General features: G+C 39.7%; 1 protein-coding gene across 1 annotated transcript in view; it reads right to left on the bottom strand.

Annotated features, from left to right (window-relative positions):
• The window catches only part of CNTNAP2 (contactin associated protein 2), a 1,818,787-nt gene that overhangs the window by 71,463 nt on the left and 1,723,265 nt on the right, over window positions 1-24,059 (bottom strand). Inside the window, exons 18-20 of the mRNA XM_056520555.1 lie at window positions 17,051-17,287; window positions 1,961-2,197; window positions 1,300-1,436 (exon numbers count right to left, since the gene is read on the bottom strand). Of these exons, the coding sequence (XP_056376530.1) occupies window positions 1,300-1,436; window positions 1,961-2,197; window positions 17,051-17,287 (611 nt within the window). The remainder of the gene's footprint in view (window positions 1-1,299; window positions 1,437-1,960; window positions 2,198-17,050; window positions 17,288-24,059) is intronic.

The following is a 24,059-nucleotide window of genomic DNA, read 5'->3' as shown; positions in this document are numbered from 1 at the left end:
AAGGACAGTGTATGATTATGTTAATGGTTTCTTCAGTGTAGGGTCACATGGAGCACATCCGCAACATATTTCACGCTGTGGATGTGCTCGACAGCAGTCAGCAAGCTCCCTGCTGTGGCTGGGTAGCGGGGAATTTCCTACTGTAGACACAGATGCAGTTTGTAGCAGATGTGCAGTGGGAAATCTGCCGCTACATGTGGACACACAGAACTATCCGGCTGGAGCAAGAAGCCCGCACCTGTGACTGCTGTCAGCGCACGCACTCCTTCTTTTATATTTCCTTTTCTTTTTTTTAATACACTACTGTCTTTTGGTTCAAAAACTTCAGTGGCGGTCCAAAAAAATGGCAATTGAAAACCCACCCTTTAATGGGTTTTCTAACTCTAAGTGTATTTAAAAAATAACATTTTATATATCAACACAGCCATATGGGTCTTTTTTGCAGGATGAGTTGTGTCTTTTAGTTCTACTATTTTGGAATACATATAACCTCTTGATTAGTATATAACTTTGTTCAGGTCATTTCAATACACCTTTTTGAAAAAAATCCTTTTTTACATGGGCACTGTCATTGAGACATGTCAAAAGTTTGAATTGGCCAGGGACTTAGTGTTGAGACCCCCACTGATTGTTTAAGTTTTATTTAATTTGTTTTGATTCTTTAGTCCCACTAGGGTATACCCAGTATATTAATGCATTGGTTACCAACATAAAGCATTATTGCTTGTCTCTGTTGTGCATCTGGCAATGCCTGATAGGTAGAGTGCTGATGGGTAACAGAGTGAGCCCAGAATGCCTGGACAGCCAAAGGCTGCCAAAGGCTGTCCAGGCATGCTGGGAGTTGTAGTTTTGCAACATCTGGAGGCACCCTGGTTGGGAAACACTGCATTACATAGTTGATATTGAAAATGGCATCTAAAGGGTAACAGTGCAGGGACTGAACTCATCTTGGATCCCAGTAGTTGAGGCAGGGTCCGGTTTTTGCTGCTGGTTGAGTGGGTACTATGACTGTGCCCCGTGATCAGAGTACCATAATGGTATGGCATCTGGAGACTTCTGACTGTGACACACTATTATAGCACAGGTCATCAGATGTTAAATAGGGTTGGTCTTTTTTTCAAATTTTTTATTCGCTATTTAATAAAGAATCAAGTCACGTACATAGATCTGGGACAACTACCAATACACTTCGGTTTTGATATCGGTATCTTTACAATTTGATATCGGTATCTTTACAATTTGATATCGGTATCTTTACAATTTGAAATGGTGATGTTAGCTGTATGGTGTATTTTATACCTGAAATATGATGTTTCTTCCATTTCTGGTTATATTGACATTATGTGGCTGCCCGTTAGCCAAATTTTTATGATCAGCAATATCAACAATAAATGGCTCTATGGAACCTCCCAAATTATACCGAATTTGTAAGATACCTAAAAGAGAGGAAAAAAGCATTAGTGAGAAGCCTTTAGCATTTATGATGTGCAGCTACGTTCTTGGATAAATTAAATATATTACTTTGTAAAATTATTTAGACTTTTATATAGGAAACAAAAGTCTTTTAAATGCCTACAAAAGAAATTGCAGCAGTGCAGTGGTAAGAGCAGGTAGATGGGCACTGTAAGGGAATCATACACTCTACAACAGGTTGGGCATTTTGGGTTCTCTGAAAATAATAGCTAATAATTCCGAGGATCATGAAGGGATATGGGAATCATAGGACCCATGCCAGTTTCTGAAAGTGATTGGAAAAAAAGGGTCTGCGCTTGTACGCAATTGTCTCCATCGACTTCTATGGGAAATAGCCGAGCAAGTGTTCCGCCTCTCCATTTACCATCCCCCTCACCAAGAATGATATCAAGGCTTAAATGTTTTTTAATGAACATTTTGTAAAATGAATAAATGCTTAAATGATATATAATACATATATATGTGATAATTCAGATGTAATGCTTACCAGGTTGCTTCAGGAGCACAGCCATATAGTCCTGGGAGTAAGAACTGACATACACAAGGATACAAGGAGTCTTGGTTGTGCTGAAGCTAAAAAGAAGCTCTTCTTTTGCTAAAGAAATATCTGAGACTGACGTCTGTTGGATAATGGATATATCTTTTGGACTGACCACTGCTGAAGTAGACGCTGTGTGAAAACTGTATTTTAGCCATGTTCCTTCCTCAAAATATCCCCCAATAGCTACAATAAAGAAGAAAAACATATTTTCATACAGTATTTACAGCACATACATTTATTGAAGCATCCTTTATATTGTCATAGTGTTTCTTTTTTATAGATGGATGTTATTTTGGCCAATCTGCAACAATTTGATTGTAAGGTAAAAATAAAAAGTTATTCTTAAATGACAGACTAAAATTATCAAGAACATCTGCAAGAAATCTTAGCATTTATGTTAAGACATAAACAGCAACAGAACCAACAAGGGAAAACTAATTGACCCAAATCTTTTTTGAACCTTTACATACGTGTCCATGTACACATTCTGTATTCAGTCACTTCACCAATGTTGGATTCGTTTTCACAGAATTACTTTTTTTTAAGGTTAACGAATATATAAAATACTTACGATTAGGTTTAGTTTGTGTCTTTATCAGGACATTAAAAGCTTATCTGTTATCTACAGTAGATATTATATATTATTACATATTATCCATATAGTACATATACTCGATATGCTGGGTCCTGCAACAGTATTGAGATATGCTGCGGGACCCACCAACAGTCAGTTTACAAACAGTGCAAAATTATTTGTTTGCAAACTGTCTGTGGGTACCGCCGATCCCGCAGCATATCTGACCTGGGGTGAAGGAACGAGACTCGCATCCCATTTTAGTACCCACGGACAGTTTGCAAACATATGTTTTGCATTGTTTGCAAACTGACTGTTGGTGGGTCCCACAACATATCTCAATACTGTTGCAGGACCCAGCATATCGAGTATATGTATCATATGGATAATATGTAATAATATATACTGTAGATCTACGTAGATGTAAACTTTCACATTAGATCATATATATATATATATATATATATATAGATATATATATGTATTTGTCATATATATGTATAGATATATATATGCGTACAGTTTAGTTATCCATATATCTATATGTCTCTATCTATATATATATATAATCCCAAAATAAAGCAGCACTACTTATCCAGTCCAACCAAAAAATTGGTGCCAGCGTCCCAAAGGACTTGATCAGAGTCCATCCAAGATAAGAACCAGATACAGGCGCAGCACTCCAACAAAATAAGCGATTTAATATCTCATGTCAGCATTACAACGTTTCAGCTCCTCCTGGAGCCTTTTTCAAGCATCATATACATCGATATAGATAGATAAATTAATCATATATCTATATATTATTGTTTTTTTCTGCTCATGTAAATGTAGATGTAAACTTTCACATTAGATTATATATATATATATATATATATATATATATATATATATATATATATATAGCTATCCATATATCTATACTTCTCGCTCTCTCTCTCTCTATATATATATATATATAGATACATAAATCATACATCTGTATATATATATATTATTTTTTTTCACTCATGTAAATGTAGATGTAAACTTTCACATTATGATATATATATATATATATATATATATATATATATATGTATTTGTCAAACCACTTGACCACATAACTTTGATGTTCTATTACCTATTTGACCTTAATTGGCTGTGGTCTTATTATTCAATTAACCTTAATTTGCTCCAATTAGAGCAGCTACTGTATATTTCACAACTTTCTTTCTTCCATTCATGCGGCCCCAGTGACTCCCTCCCGGTCCCCGCGGCAAACATTGTGATTGCAAGCGGGGACAACTGGAATTCAAGAATTACAACTCCCTTCATCCCCTACATAAAAAATAAATTTTTGATTTTTCACATATATAAAAAGGTAATCCCACATCCAACATCCATGGTTACATATTCCCTTCTACAGCCTACAGCAACGAAAAAGTCCTTTCCATCCTACTGAAATTATTACTCCCATCCATGTCTTCCTGCATATGCAGAGACATTGGAATTACAAGAGGAGTTTTGCAGTAATTTGTCATTTAAAACAAGCACATACATACATTATTGTCCTAGCCATCTGCCTCCGCAAATTACAATTTGAAGTATCTTTGATTTCTGATTGAAGACCTCTGTAAATTTATGGATTTTTGGTAAATCAGGGAAACTCAGCCTTTTTTTGCCTACTGTATTATACATATTACTGATATCCCTGTCCTCAGCTCATCTCTGACCCCTGCAATTATTCATGGCAGCACATCTAAATGCCTGAAAACATTAATTAAATGGGGCTAAAAATGTAAAGTTAAAATAAAAAAATAATGATTTAGAATAAAAACTAGAAAAGAAAATTATGAAATGCACTCCTTATTCATATTTAATATTGAGCGCTGAATTTTCTGTTCCCTGCCCGTTCCTGAAAATTGAAAGACAAAAAAGAAAAATGTTCCATGATTGGAGCTGTAGTACCAGTACTCATGGAGAGATCACCCCACGATGCGATTGTCCTTTCTATTGCAGAGATGGAGCGGCTTTCTCCTGCGCTCGCATCTCTGCACTATAATCCGGCCGGCCAGTGATGTGAATAGAATTCACATCACTTATTCATATTTCCCACAGAGAGGTGTGATTGGCCAAATGGGTCCAGCCAATCACAGCTCTCTGCAGGAAATATGAATAATAGGCATATATACGGCATATACTACAGTGGGACCAGAGAAGAGTGACCGGCCGCCTGCATCTATACATTATATAGGACGATCGCACAGTCTGCTCCATGCTAGGAGCTGTAGTACCTGCATTAATAGACAGATTGCAACAGGTGTCAGAAGTGACACCCGCTGTGATCTGTCTATTAATGCAGGTTCTACAGCTCCCAGCATGGAGCAGAGGGTGCTCCATGTTGGGAGCAGTAGTACCTGCAGTTGAGGACAGATCACAGCGGGTGTCACTCCTGACACCCTATGCGATTGTCCTTTTTATTGCAGGGATGCAAGGAAGCCGCCCGCATCTATACATTATACAGGACAATCACAGCGGTTGTCAGGAGTGACACCCAGGGAGATCTGTCTATTAGCACAGATACTACTACTCTCATCATGGAACAGTCTGTTACATGCTGGGAGTAGTATTACTACCTGAAAAATTTTAAAAGAGAGAAAAAAAAGGGAAACATACACACTCACACTTTATTAAACACATTATTAAAATACATTACTAATAAAAATTCACCGTGAATTTATTTGTATCGAATCAAATTTTTATGAAAAATTTAGCGAATCGGCCGAATCAAATTTTTCAATAATTCGCTCAACTGTAATGTCTACTTTATGTTGGCATCATAAATTTGACATGTTGTTACTTTTTGAAGACATTAGAGGGCTTCAAAGTTTAGCAACAATTTTTCTAATTTTCACCAAAAATTCTAAGGCCTCTTTTACACTATGAAATTGTTCTGTTTAGGAACTTCTGTCAGAAGTTCCGTCACTTTATCGGGGAAAACCGGCCATTACAAAACCCCTGACGGCCGTGACTAAATCGCATTGCAGCCTATGGACTTTTGTAACTGCCCGTTTGCGACCGTATATGCCCGTAATTCATTACGGATGTTATACAGTGATGGGACATCGTGGCGGAAAAATTACTGCATGCATTTTAATTAATTTTTCAGGGGCCAGTTCAGTTTGAAGTGGATTTGAGGGGGCTTTCTGTGAGAATTCAACTTTAGAAAAAAAACAGACATGGTCGCACATCCACAACTTGCACCTTTTATTTAATGCTTCTCAGCAATATTAATAGTGTACTTTATGATCATGAAGTGCAAGCCCACTAGCCATGTTACGGCCAGCTGTAATTAGTGGGTCCCTAGCATCCCTAACATAAAATGTTGCAGCACTGAGTGGCCACCACCACTAACCCAACACTAGTGCCCACAGGGGGAATTACCCAACTGGCAGAGCAGCCCCAATGCTACTCAAACCAGTCCCTGGGCCGTGCCAACCCACAGACACCGCATCGGGGCAGCAATGGATGCTAAACAGCACCGCACCAGTGGGAACAGATGTAAAAAGCTCACTCACCATGTGCTCCCAGCATGAGACTGGGAGGCTGCCAGGAGGAATAGTGCGCCCTAATGCAGCTTCCTGTCAATTATATAGGCCTGGGCTGAGGGGGAGGGGCAGAGTGCAGAGTGCAGGCCTTTCTGTGAGAAATCCCCCATAAATGACCCCATTATAGAAACTACACCCCTCAATGTATTCAAAATGACATTCAGAAAAATTGTTAACCCTTTAGCAGCAAAGTGGAAGAGAAAACTCAAAATCAAAATTTTTTGAAGTAACATGTTCTTGTAGCCCCATTTTTTTTTTCATTTTTACAAGGGGTATAAGGAGAAAAAGCCAAGCAAAATTTGTAACCTAATTTTTCAAGAGCATGGAAATACCTCATATGTGGATGAATGTCGCATTTAGGAAGCCCCCATGGTTAAAGTTGGACATGAAAATGAAAAATTAGATTTTTTTCACTAAAATGCTGGTGTTACCCCAAATTTTCATTCTCACAAGGGATAATAGGATAAAAAGCCCCCAAAATGTTTAACTCCATTTCCCTTGAGTATGGAAATACCCCATATATGGATGTAAATTGCTCTGTGGACACACAACAGGGCACATAAGAGATGGAGCGCCATTGGGCTTTTGGAGAGAGAATTTGGCTGGAATTCAAGTTGGGGGCCATGTGCTTTTACAAAGACCCCGTGCTACTAGAACAGTGGACCCCCCCACATGTGAACCCATTTTGGAAATTACAACCCTCATGGAATGTAATAAGGGGTACAGTAAGCATTTATACATGAATGGCGTTTGACAGATCTTTGGAACAGTGGGCTGTGCAAATAAAAAGATTACATTTTTCATTTTTACAGACCACTGTACCAAAAATCTGACAGACACCTGTGGGGTGTAAATGCGCACTGCAGCCCTTGTTACATTCCTGAAGGGGTGTAGTTTCCAAAATGGGGTCACATGTGGGTGTTTTATTTTTTGCGTTTATGTCACAACCTCGGGTACGATCAGCCACCCCTGTGAAAATCCCTAAATTAGGCCTCAAATGTACATGGCGCTCTCTCATTCTTGAGCCATGTTGGCCACCCTCAGTGTCTAAGGTAAGCGCTGGTGTATGCCTCCGACACGAAACACATTTGGGGTATTTATATTTTATGGGGGGGGGGAAGGGGGTTGTACGTGTGTAAATGTGTAGTGTTTTCACTTTATTTCAATGTGAAGTGTAGGTGTAGTGTAGTGCTTTTAATGTTTACTGTAGGCTTTTTTTGCGGTGCAGGTTTAGTTTTTTTTGCACTTTTTGGGGAGCTTTTTGCCACCATCAACTGTTCAGCGCTGTGTGGCTGGACCGTACCCCGTGTGCTGACTGTGCTGATTGCTGATCAGTGAATTGTTACTCATCAGCACTTTTTTTTGGGTGCAGGGTTTTTTTTTGTGCTTTTTTTGTGGGGGTTTGTGGTCTGTGCCACTAGCGACTGTTCTGCGCTGTGTGGCCGGACCCCAAACTCCCCCCCCCAAAAATAAAAATAAATCCCTGTACCCCGAAAAAGTGCTGATCAGTAATAAATCACTGATCAGCAATCAGAGCAGTCTGCACACAGGGTACGGTCTGGCCACACAGCAAAGACAGTCGCTGGTGGCATGGACCACATACGCCCCCCAAAAAAGTGCAAAAAAAGAAAATAACTTCACCCCATAAAAAGCTTGGGGCAGACAGCAGACCAGTGGTCGCCAAAGTGTGTCCCTCCACATGATGCAAAACTACAACTCCCAGCATGCCCAGACTATCTGGTCATGCTGAGAGTTGTAGTTTTTGTAACATCTGGAGATCCACAGTTTAGCGACCACTATATAGTGGTCTCCAAACTGTGGTCCTCCAGATGTTGCAAAACTACAACTCCCAGCATGCCCAGACTGTCAGGGCATACTGGGGGTTGTAGTTTTGCAACTACTAGAGGGAGAGGACTCACCCGCTCCATCGCTGCTGCCGGGACTTCCACGCACCTGCCAGGACCTCTGTGCACCCGCCTGGACCTCAGTGCCCCACCGATCCCACCGCATGCCCGCTGATCTCGCACACTCGATCGCTGTGCGGGTTAACCAGATGGGGTCCTGGGGTGTCAGGAGGAAGTGATCTCCTGCCGGACGCAATAGGAGTCCAGCTGATTAACCCGCACAGCGATCGAGTGTGCGAGATCAGCGGGTGTGCGGTGGGATCGGCCGCAGGAGCGTATGTTTAATGAATGCTGTATATATGTACGGCGGAATGCGCGAATGTATCGATCGTGTCATCTGCCATAAATATACGGTGTTCGGCAGGAAGGGGTTAAAATGCCTTATTTTATAATTATTTATCATTTTCAGTATCTCACATTGGTGAGTACTCCCTTGACATTTAAGTAAATATTTTATCACATCTTTTCATATGACAACACTAAAGAAATGACACAGTGCACAGCCTGTATAACAGTGTTTAATGTTGTGTCCCCTCAAAATAATTTAACACAACCATTAATATATAAACCTTGGCAACAAAAGTGAGCACACCACTAAATGAAAATATCCAAATTGGGCCCAAAGTGTCAATATTTTGTGTGGTCACCTTTATTTTCCAGCACTGCCTTAAACCTCTTGGGCTTATAGTTCACCAAAGCTTCACAGGTTGCCATAGGAGTCCTTTTCCACTCTTTCATGATGACATCATGGAACTGGTGGATTTTAACTCCTGAAGGACCAAGTGTTTTTCAGTTTTTACACCTTCATTTTTTCCTCCATACATACAAAATTGAAGAAAAAACACAATTTTCTAATTTTGGGGTCTTCTGTTTCTACCCAGTACATTTTTCGGTAAAAATGACACCTTATCTTTATTCTGAAGGTCTATACGATTAAAATGATACCCTACTTATATAGGTTTGTTTTTGTTGTACTTCTGGAAAAAATTAATATTTTTAAAATACTCATTTTCTGACCCCTTTAACTTTCTTTTATTTTTCCATGAACTGAGTCGTGTGAGGGCTAATTTTTGCACCATGATCTGAAGTTTTTATTGGTACCCTATTTGTTTTGATTGGTCTTTTTGATCGCTTTTTATAAATTTTTTTATTGGATGAAAAGTGACCAAAAATACGCTATTTTGGATCTTGTAATTTTTTAGCGCGCACGCCATTGACCATGCGGTTTAACTAACAATATATTTTTATAGTTTCAACATTTACGCACGCGGCAATACCACATATGTTTGTTTTTATTTACACACTTTTTTTTCTTAAATGGGAAAAGGGGAGTGGAGTGATTCTGATTTTTATTAGGGAAGGGGTTAAATCACATTTATTAACTTTTATTTTTTACTTTTCTTATGCTGTGTTATAGCCCCCTCTATTGGCTATAATACTGCATACACTGATTGCAGGAACTGTTTACTGCTTTGCCATAGGAATTCATTGATCAGTGTTTTCTGCGTTTGATTGCTCAAGCCTGGATTTCAGGCTTGGATCAATCAAATGCCGATTGGAAGAAGGTAAGACATTTCCACTTTCCTCACAGCTGTTCAGCTCCGCTGAGCCAACCGGCAGTGTATTCTCACGTTTTAGATGCTGCGATCAACTTTGAGCGCGGTGTCTAAAGGGTACTGGACATCAGCTGATAGCAACCGGGACCCTGCTGATACGAAGCGTGCTCAGCTTCTGAGCGAGCTTCAAAGATCTGGAGCCGTCCATGGTCGTTAAGGGGTTAAAGACCTTGCGTTCACTAAAATTCTGTTTAAAGATGCCCCACAGATGCTCAAAATGGCTTAGGTCTAGAGACATCATTGGTCAGTCCATCATCTTTACCTTCAACTTCTTTAGCAAGGCAGTGGTCATCTCTGAGGTGTGTTGGGGTCATTTTGTTGGAATACTGCCCTGTGGCCCAGTCTCTGAAAGAAGGAGGTCATGCTCTGTTTTGGTATGTCACAGTACATATTGGAACTCATGATTCCCTCAATGAACTCTAGCTCCCCAGTGCAGCAGCTCTTATGCAGCCCCAGACTATTCCACTCCCACCGCCATGCTTGACTGTAGGCAAGTCTTTGTACTCCTCAACTGGTTGCCGCAACAATTTGTACCAAAGAGGTTTATCTTGGTCTCATTGGACCACAGGACGTGGTTTCAGCAATTCATGCCCTTAGTCTACTTGTCTTCAGAAAAATGTTTGCAAGTTTTCTTGTGCATCATCTGTAGAAAAGGCTTCCTTTTGGAAAGACAGCCATGCAGACCAGTTTGATGCAGAGTGCAATGTAGGGTCTAAGCACTGACAGACTGAACCCCCCCACGCTTTCAACCTCTATAGCAATGCTGACAGCACTCGTACATCTTTTTCCCAAAGACAACCTGCTCTGAGTGGAACTTGTCCGGTGAAGCCCCTGTAGGGTCTTGCCTACCATGCTGCTGCTCAGTTTCAGGCTCTGCAATCTTCTTATAGTCCTGGCACCCCTTTATGTAGAGCAACAATTTATTTTCTTTATGTCCCCAGAGAGTTCTTTGCCATGAGGTGCCATGTTGAACTTCCAGTGAGCAGTATTAGAGAATGTAAGAGCAATGACAGCAAAATTAAGACACCTGCTCTCCATTCATACCAGTTATTTTTAGGGGGCAGCAACATTAAACACTATTATACAGGCTGTGCACTACTTTACATTGTAGTAGAGTGTCATTTCTTCAGTCTTGTCACATGAAAAGCTATAATAAAATATTTACAAACATGTGAGGGGTAAGATACTCTATATTTTGATATTTTTATCTGCTTATTATAATGCACCTACAAAAAAAGAATGCCTAAAAAATTTACTAGTTCTGCAAAGTCATTAATATACAGCCAGACTTAAAATTTATGTTCATTTTTGATATTGTTTTGTTTCTCTTGAACAAATATGAGTCCCACCGGCTCCATTTACCTCAAAGAACACAATGTAAAAATCTATATAATTGACAAAAGCCATTAAAGAAGAAAAGAACATCTTCAATATTCCCTGCAGATAATATTAAAGCACAACCTTATGGCACTAACTTAAGTTTATAGTGAGCATGCCAATCACAAAACGGCATGAGCCATGGTAAAGCATGCTTAAATACTTAGAGCTGGCATGCATTTTGAGGAAATGTAGCAGGCTTGGAATTATAGTAAATAGCTGGATCTGTACAACCTTATATCAATGTTATGTGAACTTTAGTACTGAATATATCCAACAAATTTAGGCTGGGTTCTCACCACATTTTGTCCACATAGGGACCGGATCAGGCTGGGGGATGGAAACACAGGGCTCTCCCATGTTCCAACCGGACATCCATCTCATTCATTTGAATGAGCCAACCGGAGTCAGATAGAGACTTCAGTCGGCTCATTTTTGCCCCGTATCCGATTTTCTGGCCGGACTAAACTTTATTCTGCAGGTCAGAACAATGAAAGCAACACTCAATTTATACAGTTTTTGCTCTGTTTTTAAAAATAACTTTAGTTAAACAATTATTTTGCTTTGCCATATTCTGACAGCTATAACTTTTTATTTTTCCATCTACAGAGGTGTGATGTCTTTTTGTGCAGGGATCTGTAGTTTGTTTTGGTGCATTTTAAAAATAATGTCTTATGCCATGTTTTATGAGGATTTTTTCCCTTATTGTATTTTAATAGTTTGGCACATGAAAATACCACTTATGTTTTTTTTTTTATGTTTTTTTGTTTTTTCAAAACATTTATAAAATACATGGGATCATTGAATCTCTTGATCGCTTGTCCAGAACCCAGCAATACATATGTATTGTGGGTCTCCTATTACATTCTACCTTTATAGACATGACAGGTCTGGCAGCTATTAAATAATCACCTAGATGCCATGGTTGCTATTGACTGCGACTGAACTAAAAAGAGGCATGGACTCAAGGGACAGGGACATAATACTCCCCCTTTATAAAGCATTGGTACGGCCTCACCTGGAATATGCTGTTCAGTTTTGGTCGCCTGTTCATAAAAGGGACACTGCGGAGCAGGAAAGGGTGCAGAGACGCGCGACTGAACTAATATGGGGCATGGATCATCTTAGCCATGAGAAGCGATTAAAGGAGTTACAATTGTTTAGTCTTGAGAAGAGATGTTTAAGGGGGGATATGATAAACGTATATAAGTATATAAATGGCCCATACAAAAAATATGGAGAAAAACTGTTGCAGGTTAAACCCCCCCAAAGGACGAGGGGGCACTCCCTCCATCTGGAGAAGAAAAGGTTTAGTCTAAAGGGGCGACACGCCTTCTTTACCATAAGGACTGTGAATTTATGGAACGGTCTACCTCAGGAACTGGTCACAGCAGGAACAATTAACAGCTTTAAAACAGGGTTAGATACATTCCTGGAACAAAATAACATTAATGCTTATACAGAATTATAAAACTACATCCCTTCCCCTTATCCCCTTCAATTCCCTGGTTGGACTTGATGGACGTATGTCTTTTTTCAACCATACTAACTATGTAACTATGGAGTGGGTTCAGCTCCTGAACCATTTCCATGTTAGGCTGGGTTCACATATTCAGCAACTGGCATAGTTTTCCTCCGATGCACACCGGAGGGATATTGATGCTAGAACTGTCCCCATTTATTTGAATAGGACAGTTCACAATCATCCAGCGCCTCAATTTGGACACCGGATAGTTGGACACGACAGAGGGCACCGGACAGGGGAATGCAGCTTGTTGCGTTCACCTGTCCGATGTCCAGAAACAATGGACTCCGGATGCTATACAACTGATGCACGTCATCAGTCATGGCATCAGTTGCATCGAGATCTAGGCTGAGTTTATCTATGCCGGACATATGTGAACTCAGCCTAACATGACCACACTGCCTACATAAGTGTATGTTGGAATGCAGAATGAAGTTAAAATATTCTATGAAAGGAAACAGCAAAATACAATCCATACCATACTCAAGCACTGGCACGTTTGGCAAGAGGGCATTTATGTTAGCAAAATTCCTCCCAATAGTTCTCTTATATTGTAAAAGTTGAATTTGTGTTACTGTGCTTTTAGTCTCTCTTTAATCTGCTTTTTCTCTTCTACTAAAATGGTAATAAATACAATCCTTTCCACAAAATTCTAGAATCTTGTTACGATGCTGGATGTGGATCCTACTAATCTGTGTGGCGATGACTCGGACCGTATCGGGGAGTGGAGTCTAAGGTGCCACTGGTCTTCACAAGAGCCCGCTGCAAGGCAGGACGGGCTTGCTGCGGCAGGTGACACCCAGGTCGCTACCCCTGACACGGCACAACCACACAGGTAGCTGGGCAAGACGTAGTACCAAAGGATGAGGCAGAATCGTAGTCAAACTTAGCAGGAGGTCAAGGCAGGCGTCAAAGGTGCGTAGTCAAATAACGTAGCAGGAAGGTCTGGTTTCACAGGAAGAGGCAAACAGGCAAAAGGAATGCTTATTCTCAGGCTAGGGGCATTGAAGATCCGGCAGGAAAGTGGGAGAGGAGCAGGCATAAATAACTTATGGGATGGACCAGACACCAATTAGTGGTGCGCTGGCCCTTTAAATCTAGAGAAGGGGCCGCGCGCGCGCCCTAGGAGGTGGGGGCGTGCATGCGTGAAGCAGAGAGTCGGGCAGCAGAAGGCAAGCAACGGGCCGAGTCACGCGCTGCAATGCAAATCGTGGTCCCAGCAGGAGCTGGAGATGGCGGGCGCTCACGGACGGGGTGCGGGATCTGAGTACTCGCCGTGACAAATCTGTATAGTCTTTTATTTGTAGCATGTTAGGATCTGCATAGAAAAGACACTCATTATGTATATGAATGCCATGAACACAATAGCATATTTACAGTCCATTATATGATAAAAATAGAGGACCATACAGTCTTGCTTTTTTTGTAGTTCTTTTTCTAGTTCTTTTCATTTAGTCAAGTGTATACAATTATCAGACAGATCTGTCAGTGAAAGGGCTAATCCTGTTTGTATAAAGCAACAATTTATACATTCATAGATGTGAACACAAGAGGAGAACATGCTTCATTACACATAGAACCAGGCAGAAAGTGCAGAATGCTTAAAGGGATACTCCGGTGAAAACTATTTTTTTTAAATCAACCAGTGCCAGAAAGTTAAACAGATTTGTAAATTACTTCTATTTAAAAATCTTAATCCTTCCAGTACTTATCAGCTGCTGTATGCTCCACAGGAAGTTCTTTTCTTTTTGAATTTCTTTTCAGTCTGACCACAGTGCTCTCTGCTGACACTCTGTCCATGTCGGGAATTGTCCAGAGCAGGAGCAAATCCCCATAACAAACCTCTCCTGCTCTGGACAGTTCCTGGACAGAGGTGTCAGCAGAGAGCCCTGTGGTCAGACAGAAAGGAAATTCAAAAAGAAAATAACTTCCTGGGGAGCATACAGCAGCTGAAAGGTACTGGAAGGATTAAGATTTTTAAATAAAAGTAATTTACAAATCTGTATAACTTTCTTGCACTAGTTGATTAAAAAAAACTGTTTTTCACCAGAGTACCCCTTTAACCCCTTAAGGACGCAAGACGTAAATGTACGTCCTGGTGCGGTGGTACTTAACGCACCAGGACGTACATTTACGTCCTGTGCATAACCACGGGCATCGGAGCGATGCCCGTGTCATGCGCGGCTGATCCCGGCTGCTGATCGCCGCCAGGGACCCGCCGGAAATGGCCGACGCCCGCGATCTCGCGGGCGTCCGCCATTAACCCCTCAGGTGCCGGGATCAATACAGATCCCGGCATCTGCGGCAGTGCGCGATTTAAATGAACGATCGGATCGCCCGCAGCGCTGCTGCGGGGATCCGATCATTCAGAATGCCGCACGGAGGTCCCCTCACCTTCCTCCTTCCAGCTCCCGGCGTCTTCTGCTCTGGTCTGAGATCGAGCAGACCAGAATAGAAGATAGCCGATAACACTGATCTGTTCTATGTCCTATACATAGAACAGATCAGTATTAGCAATCATGGTATTGCTATGAATAGTCCCCTATGGGGACTATTCAAGTGTAAAAAAAATGTAAAAAAATGTAAAAGTAAAAAAAAGTGAAAAATCCCCTCCCCCCCATAAAAAGTAAAACGTCCGTTTTTTCCTATTTTACCCCCAAAAAGCGTAAAAAATAAATTTTATAGACATATTTGGTATGGCCGCGTGCGTAAATGTCCGAACTATTAAAATAAAATGTTAATGGTCCCGTATGGTGAACGGCGTGAACGTAAAAAAAAAAAAGTACAAAATTGCTACTTTTTTAATACATTTTATAAAAAAAATTATAAAAAATGTATTAAAAGTTGTTTATATGCAAATGTGGTATCAAAAAAAAAGTACAGATCATGGCGCAAAAAATTAGCCCTCATACCGCCGCTTATACGGAAAAATAAAAAAGTTAGAGGTCATCAAAATAAAAGGATTATAAACGTACTAATTTGGTTAAAAAGTTTGTGATTTTTTTAAGCACAACAATAATATAAAAGTATGTAATAATGGGTATCATTTTAATCGTATTGACCCTCAGAATAAAGAACACACTTCATTTTTACCGTTAATGTTACGGCGTGAAAACGAAACCTTCCAAAATTAGCAAAATTGCGTTTTTCTTTTTAATTTCCCCACAAAAATAGTGTTTTTTGGTTGCGCCATACATTTTATGATATAATGAGTTATGTCATTACAAAGGCCAACTGGTCGTGCAAAAAACAAGCCCTCATACTAGTCTTTGGATGAAAATATAAAAGAGTTATGATTTTTAGAAGGCGAGGAGGAAAAAATTAAAACGTAATAATTAAATTGTCTGAGTCCTTAAGGCCAAAATGGGCTGAGTCCTTAAGGGGTTAAAGGGGTACTCAGCCCCTAGATATCTTATCCCCTATCCGTAACGTCTGTCACGGCCCCATTCCATAAACTTGTGTGGTGGCCCAGTACAGGAGTTGCCCTCCTGTACCCTTTTCCATCCTATGTGGCGGACTCTATGTCAGTGCCCCCTAGATCCACCTCCATTCTACAGACCGTAAATGTTTAACAGTGCCTTATGTTATTTATTAATTTATCTTTTTGATGTTAATGTGCCTTTAAATGTGGTTACTAAGTCCTATGTAACCAGGGAAGGTGTCAGTGACCAGGTGACTTGTGGGTGACCTATGGGAGTTCTCCAAATTGCTCCCTTTTATAGCAGGGAGGAACTAGTTTAGTTTCATTCTAGAGTTGTTGCTGAGGAACAGTACAGTCAAGACCTGAGAGTGTCGAGAGTGTCTGGTGTCCTAAGGGAGACCAAGGCCTAGTCACACAGCCACGCTTCCACCAACCGTGAACCCCTTCAGGTGAAAGTCAAAACCTGGTAAGTAACCACAGGGGAGAAGTCTAGTCAGTCATAGTCAAGTCTAAAGTCAGCGTGGGATTGCATTATTCAGTCCAAGTTGACTACAAGTCCCAGTGAGCCCGCAAGTCTCCTATAGAAACTGGTCATCTCCTTGGGCCTATAGACTATACCATCTGTCTGCCTCAGTAAAGCTGCCATTGTTCCATAACCTTGAATGGGAGTGATTATTTTCCCTGCGCCTGGCCCAGGAACTAGCGGCCATACCTTTGGTGGTGTAGAGGATAACCACGCCCTGGCATCATGAACACAAGGGGTTAATGCCATCTGCCCCTAGGGTAATTACATCTGCCCTTCATTCAACACCCTCATCACATTTGCATTGAGGGGGCGTGGCCATGACATCACGAGCGGGGCATGGCTGTGACGTCGCTGCTCCTGATGCTCTAAACGAATGACGAGTGCAGCTGGGAGATTTGGATAGGGGATAAGATTTCTAGGGGAGGAGTAACCCTTTTAGACAATAAGATCATGAAAGAATAAGGTGCATGCAAATATATTCTGGAAAGATATACATTTCTTACCATTTATACAGTTGCTTCCATCATATGCAGTCCTGGAGCAGTCACATTTATAACCCTTGTAAAGTTCATTACATGTGCCACCATTTCGGCAGAGGTTTTTGAAGCTGGTGCAGTGTCCTGAACAGCCAGGCTTTACACCTTGGGTAGCCTTCGCTCTTTCTTCCAAGTCTAATGGTATTCCATTCACTCTTAAAGCACGAATGCAACCTAGGAATCCTTTCTGGTCTCCAGCAGCACCTTCATATACAAGAAAGAAAACAGTTATTTGTCTGTACTGTACATGAGGATCAAGATTGGTGCCCTCTATCTCCTCACTTTAACTAATGGGTCTGCCTGTGAGTTTCTTCCGTCATCATAAGTCATAAATGGAAGCTGTCTTTCTTTTCCATAACTGAGCAACGTAAGGTATTTATCTAGGCTTCATGGAGGTTACATGGTTACACCATCTAGCTCACATAATATTTTAGTGGAAAACACAGCCCTTCTGAGTAATAAAAAAGGTATCATATAATTTAAATAATTCTACCCATTAAACAGTGGTAAACATTTTACAGCACTATTTTTGTTATAGCATGGTATTTTTTTCCATCTTCTTTCATGTATAATATATGTGGATGTTATTCTTTAGAAATTCAAAAAAATTTAAGTTTTATCATGAGCCCCAATTTAAAGATATTTTCTTTAAGTAAAAAAATAAAAAAAAGAGAAAATTGTGAATTATTTTTTATTTGGCATAGTTACCTCAGCTTCTTTCCAGTTCAGCTAGTACCCATCATTACAACTCCTGAAAGAGAACCTGTCATCACTTATATTCTGCCTAAAGTATCATTCATCGGGGGTTTACCAGTAGCTTCTCCCTGCACATCAGCCCTGATTGATAGATCCTCCCCTGTTTGGGTTTGGGGAGAGATCAGGGCTGGCTCTGCCTATAGGCAAAATAGGCAACTGCCTAGAGCACCCTCTTGATGGGGGCACTGCTCTGCCTGCTGCAATAAAGTTAGCCAGCATCCAAAGCACCCAACCATCCCAAGCACCTGCCAATCAAGCAAAACCTGCCAAGCTACTCCCACCCCACCCATACTAGAATTATCAGCATTTTTCAGCCTGCTGGAGGAGCGCAGCACCACCACTATGGTCAGGTCCGCCCAACATCCTGACATCGCGCATGCTTCCATAGATCTGGAGGAGCCAATGGGCGGGGTCAAGGGGTGGCAAAATTAACTTGCACCAGGCCTGGGAGAGCTCTATCAATCAAGGTTGGTGGGGCAGGCAGAAGACACTGGAGACTGCCCCCATAAGGCTGCTTTCACTGCCCCCATAAGGCTGCTGTGACAGGCGATAGTAACGGGAGAATTAGTGCATGCACTATTTTTCCCGTTCATTCGCCCGTCACAAAATAACAGCCATGATTAATAACAGGCGATAACAGGTTAAAAAGGCTATTAGAAAACTCCCATAGACTATAATGGGATTTTCTAACGGCTGTTAGTGATTTTGTACCGGCCGTATAACTGTCGATTTCCAGGCTTTTTATAATGGGCGTTCATAACAGAAGTATTTTTATAGTGTGAAAGCAGCCTAACTCGTAGTTTAGGCAGCATAACAGTGATGACAGGTTCCCTTTAGTTGTTACTCAGCTTCCTTAGGTTGCTGAAAAGCACATTTGCCTAATATGAAGCCTTGCCCAGGTCCACACATGGTTAGACTGACCACCTAAGCACATTAACCAGATCCAACAATACAGTTGGTTTACATACAAGAAATCCATTGCACACAAATGGACTGGAAAAGTCATCTAAAAAAGGGGCTCTTTGTGTAATAAATTGGTTGTGATGCATGCTCACCTTGCCTTGTATGGCATTAAAAAAAACACCACAACAAGGGCATATGTATTGGTTTTACTATTCCTGACCCTTTTGGTGGCTTAGACTTTGATCTTAAACTAACATATGCTAAAAACTATTTTTGGAAACCTTTGATACAAGAATGTTTTTTTGTGTAGTTTGAGATAATAAATGATATAGAAATGCTATTTGCCTTGTTTAATACTTTATTGAACAGAATTACATTTTAAGTTTTCTAGACTTCTCCTTCAGGCAGGAAGAAATGCATCTAAGCTACTTGATTACTTTTTTTCTAGTTACGAAAGCAATTGAAATGTATTGTAGTGAGCACTATTTATTACTTCCTAAGTTCTTTAAGTGGTCATACAATAAAGGGTTTATGTTTTCCGTTGCACAACATGGTAAATCCTTGCCTGCAGGAAGCGCTTCCAATAGTAACCTCTCAAAGCAAGAGTCTCCTCAAAATAAATAAATACAAAAGGCGCTCCTTGAGTATTATCCTCAGAAGATATATGTATGACCCGCTCCAACTCCGCAGCCATTCTCCCTAAGGTGGATGCACTCACCTGGAGTGATTGTCCTACAGGATGCACAACACTCAAGCTTTTTAGGAAATGATCATACCCTGGATAGAACTTCTGGTAGCTCAGATCATTCCAGTATCTTTCCAACGGCTCTGTATCTCATAACGTGGAACTTTTTAATCTGGATGTTTTTTTTTTTAGACACTAAAGCTCAATAGCCAGTGTTCTAATAAAAAAAAATACTTTTTTATGCATATGTTTAAAACAACATGTACCAAACAGCAAGATGGAACATGTAAAATGTGTCAAGAAAAACTTAGAGTGAATATATCACCTGCATTTATAGTTATTGATTAGAGCTAGATACTGAAACGTGTTTTTTTCTAATTTAGTTCTATTTTCTGATTATAAATGGTCTTTTTTCATTTTAGTACATTATTTAGGCAGCAGCCATCTTGCATGTGCTGTTTTTAACAGTATTTAGAGATTGACCGCAAGCCCAGGGACATAGGCACAAGGTGGTCTCAAGCAGATCCTATTCATTTGTATAGGAGAGATTTCTATGCATGCAAATAGACAACTAAGTCCAACTCACCAACTACGGCCCACACGCAGAACAGATTTCACCCCGGAAAAATTATGAAGAAAAGAAACCCAGGTCAGCAATGTTGCATGAAAACAACTAAAGGTGTGTTACACCCGAAACGCGTTACTTTCTGTTCTTCCATCCTGCTGTGTGTGTCGTTAATGGAATAAATCCATATGTTTTCATGCAACATTGCTGTGGTGTATTTATTTTCTTCTTCATTTCTAGGCATGCTCTTTGACCTATGCAAGGGGGGGGGAGGGGGTTGAGCTGTGAACCACAGCTATTTTTGAACAGTGTGTATTCCAACCTGTTTTGATAAGAAGGACCCTGCTGGAAAGGGATTTCTATAGAACAGGAAGTGCCTGCTGTTTATTAAGTCTAGTGGCCAGAATTAAAATGACAAGATTTACAGATTATTTTGTAATATAGATAGTAAAATGGAAAATTAGACAGAAGATTGCTAAATGTAATTTTCTGATGACACATTGCCTTTGAAATGACATTTGAAATGCATTTTGGTCTCGCAGTACTTTTGTATACACTGATAGTACATTATGTATGTTACATTTATTGGACAGCACGTCCATGTTTAATAGAAGAAATTCAAAGCTGCTATTACACAAACCGCATCAACAAGTGACAGTAATTGTTTACAAATCTTTAACCCCTTAATGGCCAAGCCCATTTTCACCTCAAGGACCAGGCCAATTTTATTTTTGCATTTTCATTTTTTCCTCCTCGCCTTCTAAAATCCATAACTCCTTTATATTTCCATGTACAGACCCATATAAGGGCTTGTTTTTTGCGTGACCAATTTTACTTTGTAATGAAACCTCTCATTTTACCATAAAATGTACGGCGAACCCCCCCAAAATTTTTTTATGGGGGAAATTTAAATGAAAACCAAAATTTTGCACATTTTGGAGGGTTTTGTTTTCACACTGTACACTTTACGGTAAAAATGACATGTGTTCTTTATTCTGTGGGTCAATACGATTAAAATTATACCCATGGCTAGATACTTTTATATTTTTGTACCGCTTAAAAAAAAATCAAAAACGTTTTGTACAAAATCAGTAATCTAAAACCGCCCTATTTTGACCACCTATAACTTTTTCATTTTTCCGTATATAGGGCGGTATGAGGGCTAATTTTTTGCTCCGTCATCTGTACTTTATTTTAGATACCACATTTGCATATATAAAACTTTTAGATAATTTTTTATTAATTTTTTTTGAATAAAATGTGACAAAAAAGCTGCATTTGTGGACTTTTAAATTTTTTTACGTTTACGCCATTCACCGTACAGGATCATTAACATTATATTTTGATAGTTTGGACATTTATGCACGCGGCAATACCAAATATGTTTATTTAAAAAAATGTTTTACGCTTTTTGGGGGTAAAATGGGAAAAACTGACAATTTTAATTTTTATTGGGGAGGGGATTTTTCACTTTTTTTTTACCTTTTTTTTTTTACATTTTTCAACTTTTTTTTTTAAACATTTTTTATGTCCCCATAGGGGACTATCTATAGCAATCGTTTGATTGCTAATACTGTGCAGTGCCATGCATAGGACACAGCACTGCTCAGTATTATCGGTGATCTTCTGCTCTGGTCTGCTCGATTGCAAACCAGAGCAGAAGACCCCGGGAGACGGCCGGAGCTAGGTAAGGGGACCTCTGGATGTCATGCTGGATGATCGGATCCCCGCGGCAGCACTGCGGGCGATCCGATCATCCAATCAAAGTGCTGCAATGCCACAGATGCCGTGATCTGTATTGATCATGGCATCGGAGGGGTTAATGGCAGACATCCGCGCGATCGCGGATGTCGGCCATTACCGGCGGGTCCCCGGCTGCTGCTAGCAGCCGGAACCTGCCGTGTATGACGCGAGCACCCTTCAGATGCTCGCGGTCATACACAGGACGTAAATGTACGTCCTGGTGCGGGAAGTCCCGCCAAACCAGGATGTACATTTAAGTCCGTGGTCGTTAAGGGGTCAATGAAAATCATTGGCAAAATGCTTGCATACAAAACAAAATATATAATCGTCCTCATATAAACTGATATAAAATGGAATAGATGACAACTCATAGTGTATTACAAATTTCACATTAGTAGAATATAACAAACAGCATAAAAATGATAACATTTTATAAATCATACTTAAACTGTAGTTTCATAAGCTTTCAGAGTAGTTATACCCCCCAAAAAGGCATAAGAGAGCTATTTTCCATTTTTCAGTTAGTAGCTATGTGTATTAATTGATATTGCTTTCTCACATTAGAACACTGTAAATTTTCAATTAGAACATTAAAACCACAAGTGTTCTATAAGCAATACCGGTTTCATAATTTTTATGCATTTTATATTATTCTATTAATGTTAAATTTGTAATACACTAAGAGTTGTTATCTGTTCCAATTTTATTTCATTTTATATGAGAGCAATCTTGATTATGCCCATGATTTTTATAGTGGATTTTTGAACAATTATTGTCATTTATTGAAGCTGTTTGTGTAGTTAATGCTCCCATTTTGTTCTATTATACATAAGCGTGCTGCCTGATAAATATAAGCAAATTTGGTTTACGTTTTTGCTTGTTTGCAGGCAAAAGTTTTAATAAATTTGGCAAATTCATGAACCACGCCCCATTCGCATGGTGTTATGCCCACTTTGTACCACGCTCCTGCCCATTTGATGAGCATGGTACAAAGTAACAAAAATTCACAATTGTTTTGTGTAAGGTTAGTGTTTTGCAAATTTTTGCCAATTACAAATCCCCCTAGACTTTCTTTTTTTTTAATTTATTGGTGAAAGGCTTTTAAATATATGTATATTACTAAACAATAAATCGTTTGTTGGCCATTTTTTTTAAAAGTGAAATAGAAATCTTGATAAAAGCAGTGTATCAATCTGGTTTGTTCTATTCACTAACCTATTATTCTATCATATTTTTAACCACCCATAAACAGTCATTTAAATGGTTTCAAATCCATTGTAAGTGTCACAATAGAGGTACTATGCCATGTACATTTACACAACAATAAAGAAATTACAGTCTAGAATATTAGATATAGAAATGAATAGGCTTTGTTTTGAACATATCCATTAGGTTGATGTAGTAGAAAGGACAAAGCTTGAGACCCTTACCGCTCCTGAACGTCTACTTTATTACAATGACTTTCTATAAAACAAAATACCTTTTTACGAACTTTAAGTTTCAATTAGAAGAATCAATCTTATTTCTTAGGCATGGTTACAAGATGTAATGGAACGAATTCCTCGCCATGGCCTGTTCAGTAACTCAGCACCATGGTAATGGATTCTTATATGACAAGGCATTAGAGAATTTACATAATGTTCCTTTTTCTTTCGAGCTGAACATTCAAGCAAAGAAATGAATATTGTGACTTTTTCTGACTTAGAGATGGATATTCAAAGTAGCATTGAAAAACATATTTCTAAAAATCATTCATCCATCCTATAAGTGCTTGTACAGTACATTGGGTCTGTTGACTGAGTATATGTGGCTTTTTAATACAAAAGTTAACTGTAAGCAGTGGAGGTCAGAACAATTCAACAGAATGGTACAGTAAAGTATGCAAACCATAATACCAACTTATTGGATTCTAATAGTATGTTGCTGTGTTCTCTTGTATTATTTAAATAAAAGAGACCCCCATGATCCCTAGATATAGCTGGGTGAAGCATGCTGTAGCACACTTTACTACCAGGCTCAGCACTCGTTGCAGAAGACAGCTGTCATTATAGTCTAGGGGGCCAGTCATCTGCAAAGTGACAGATTGAGTTCTAAGCTGGGGGAGTGAAGGGCACCACCACGTATATCACCCCTCTATCTCAAGGGATCAGTGAGGGTCTCAGCACTGAGATCCTAGGCCCGATTAAAACTTTTGACATGTCAAAAGTTTTTTTGATGACAGCAACATTTTAAACTAGGTTTGAATCTAATTTTGTTTTATAAATACATGGATGAGGGGCATAAAGTAGGCATATAATTAACCCCTTAAGGACCCAGCCCATTTT

The sequence above is a fragment of the Hyla sarda genome, chromosome 5 (assembly GCF_029499605.1).
Source record: "Hyla sarda isolate aHylSar1 chromosome 5, aHylSar1.hap1, whole genome shotgun sequence".
Lineage (NCBI taxonomy): Eukaryota > Metazoa > Chordata > Amphibia > Anura > Hylidae > Hyla > Hyla sarda.
This window is presented reverse-complemented; position numbering and strand designations above follow the sequence as displayed.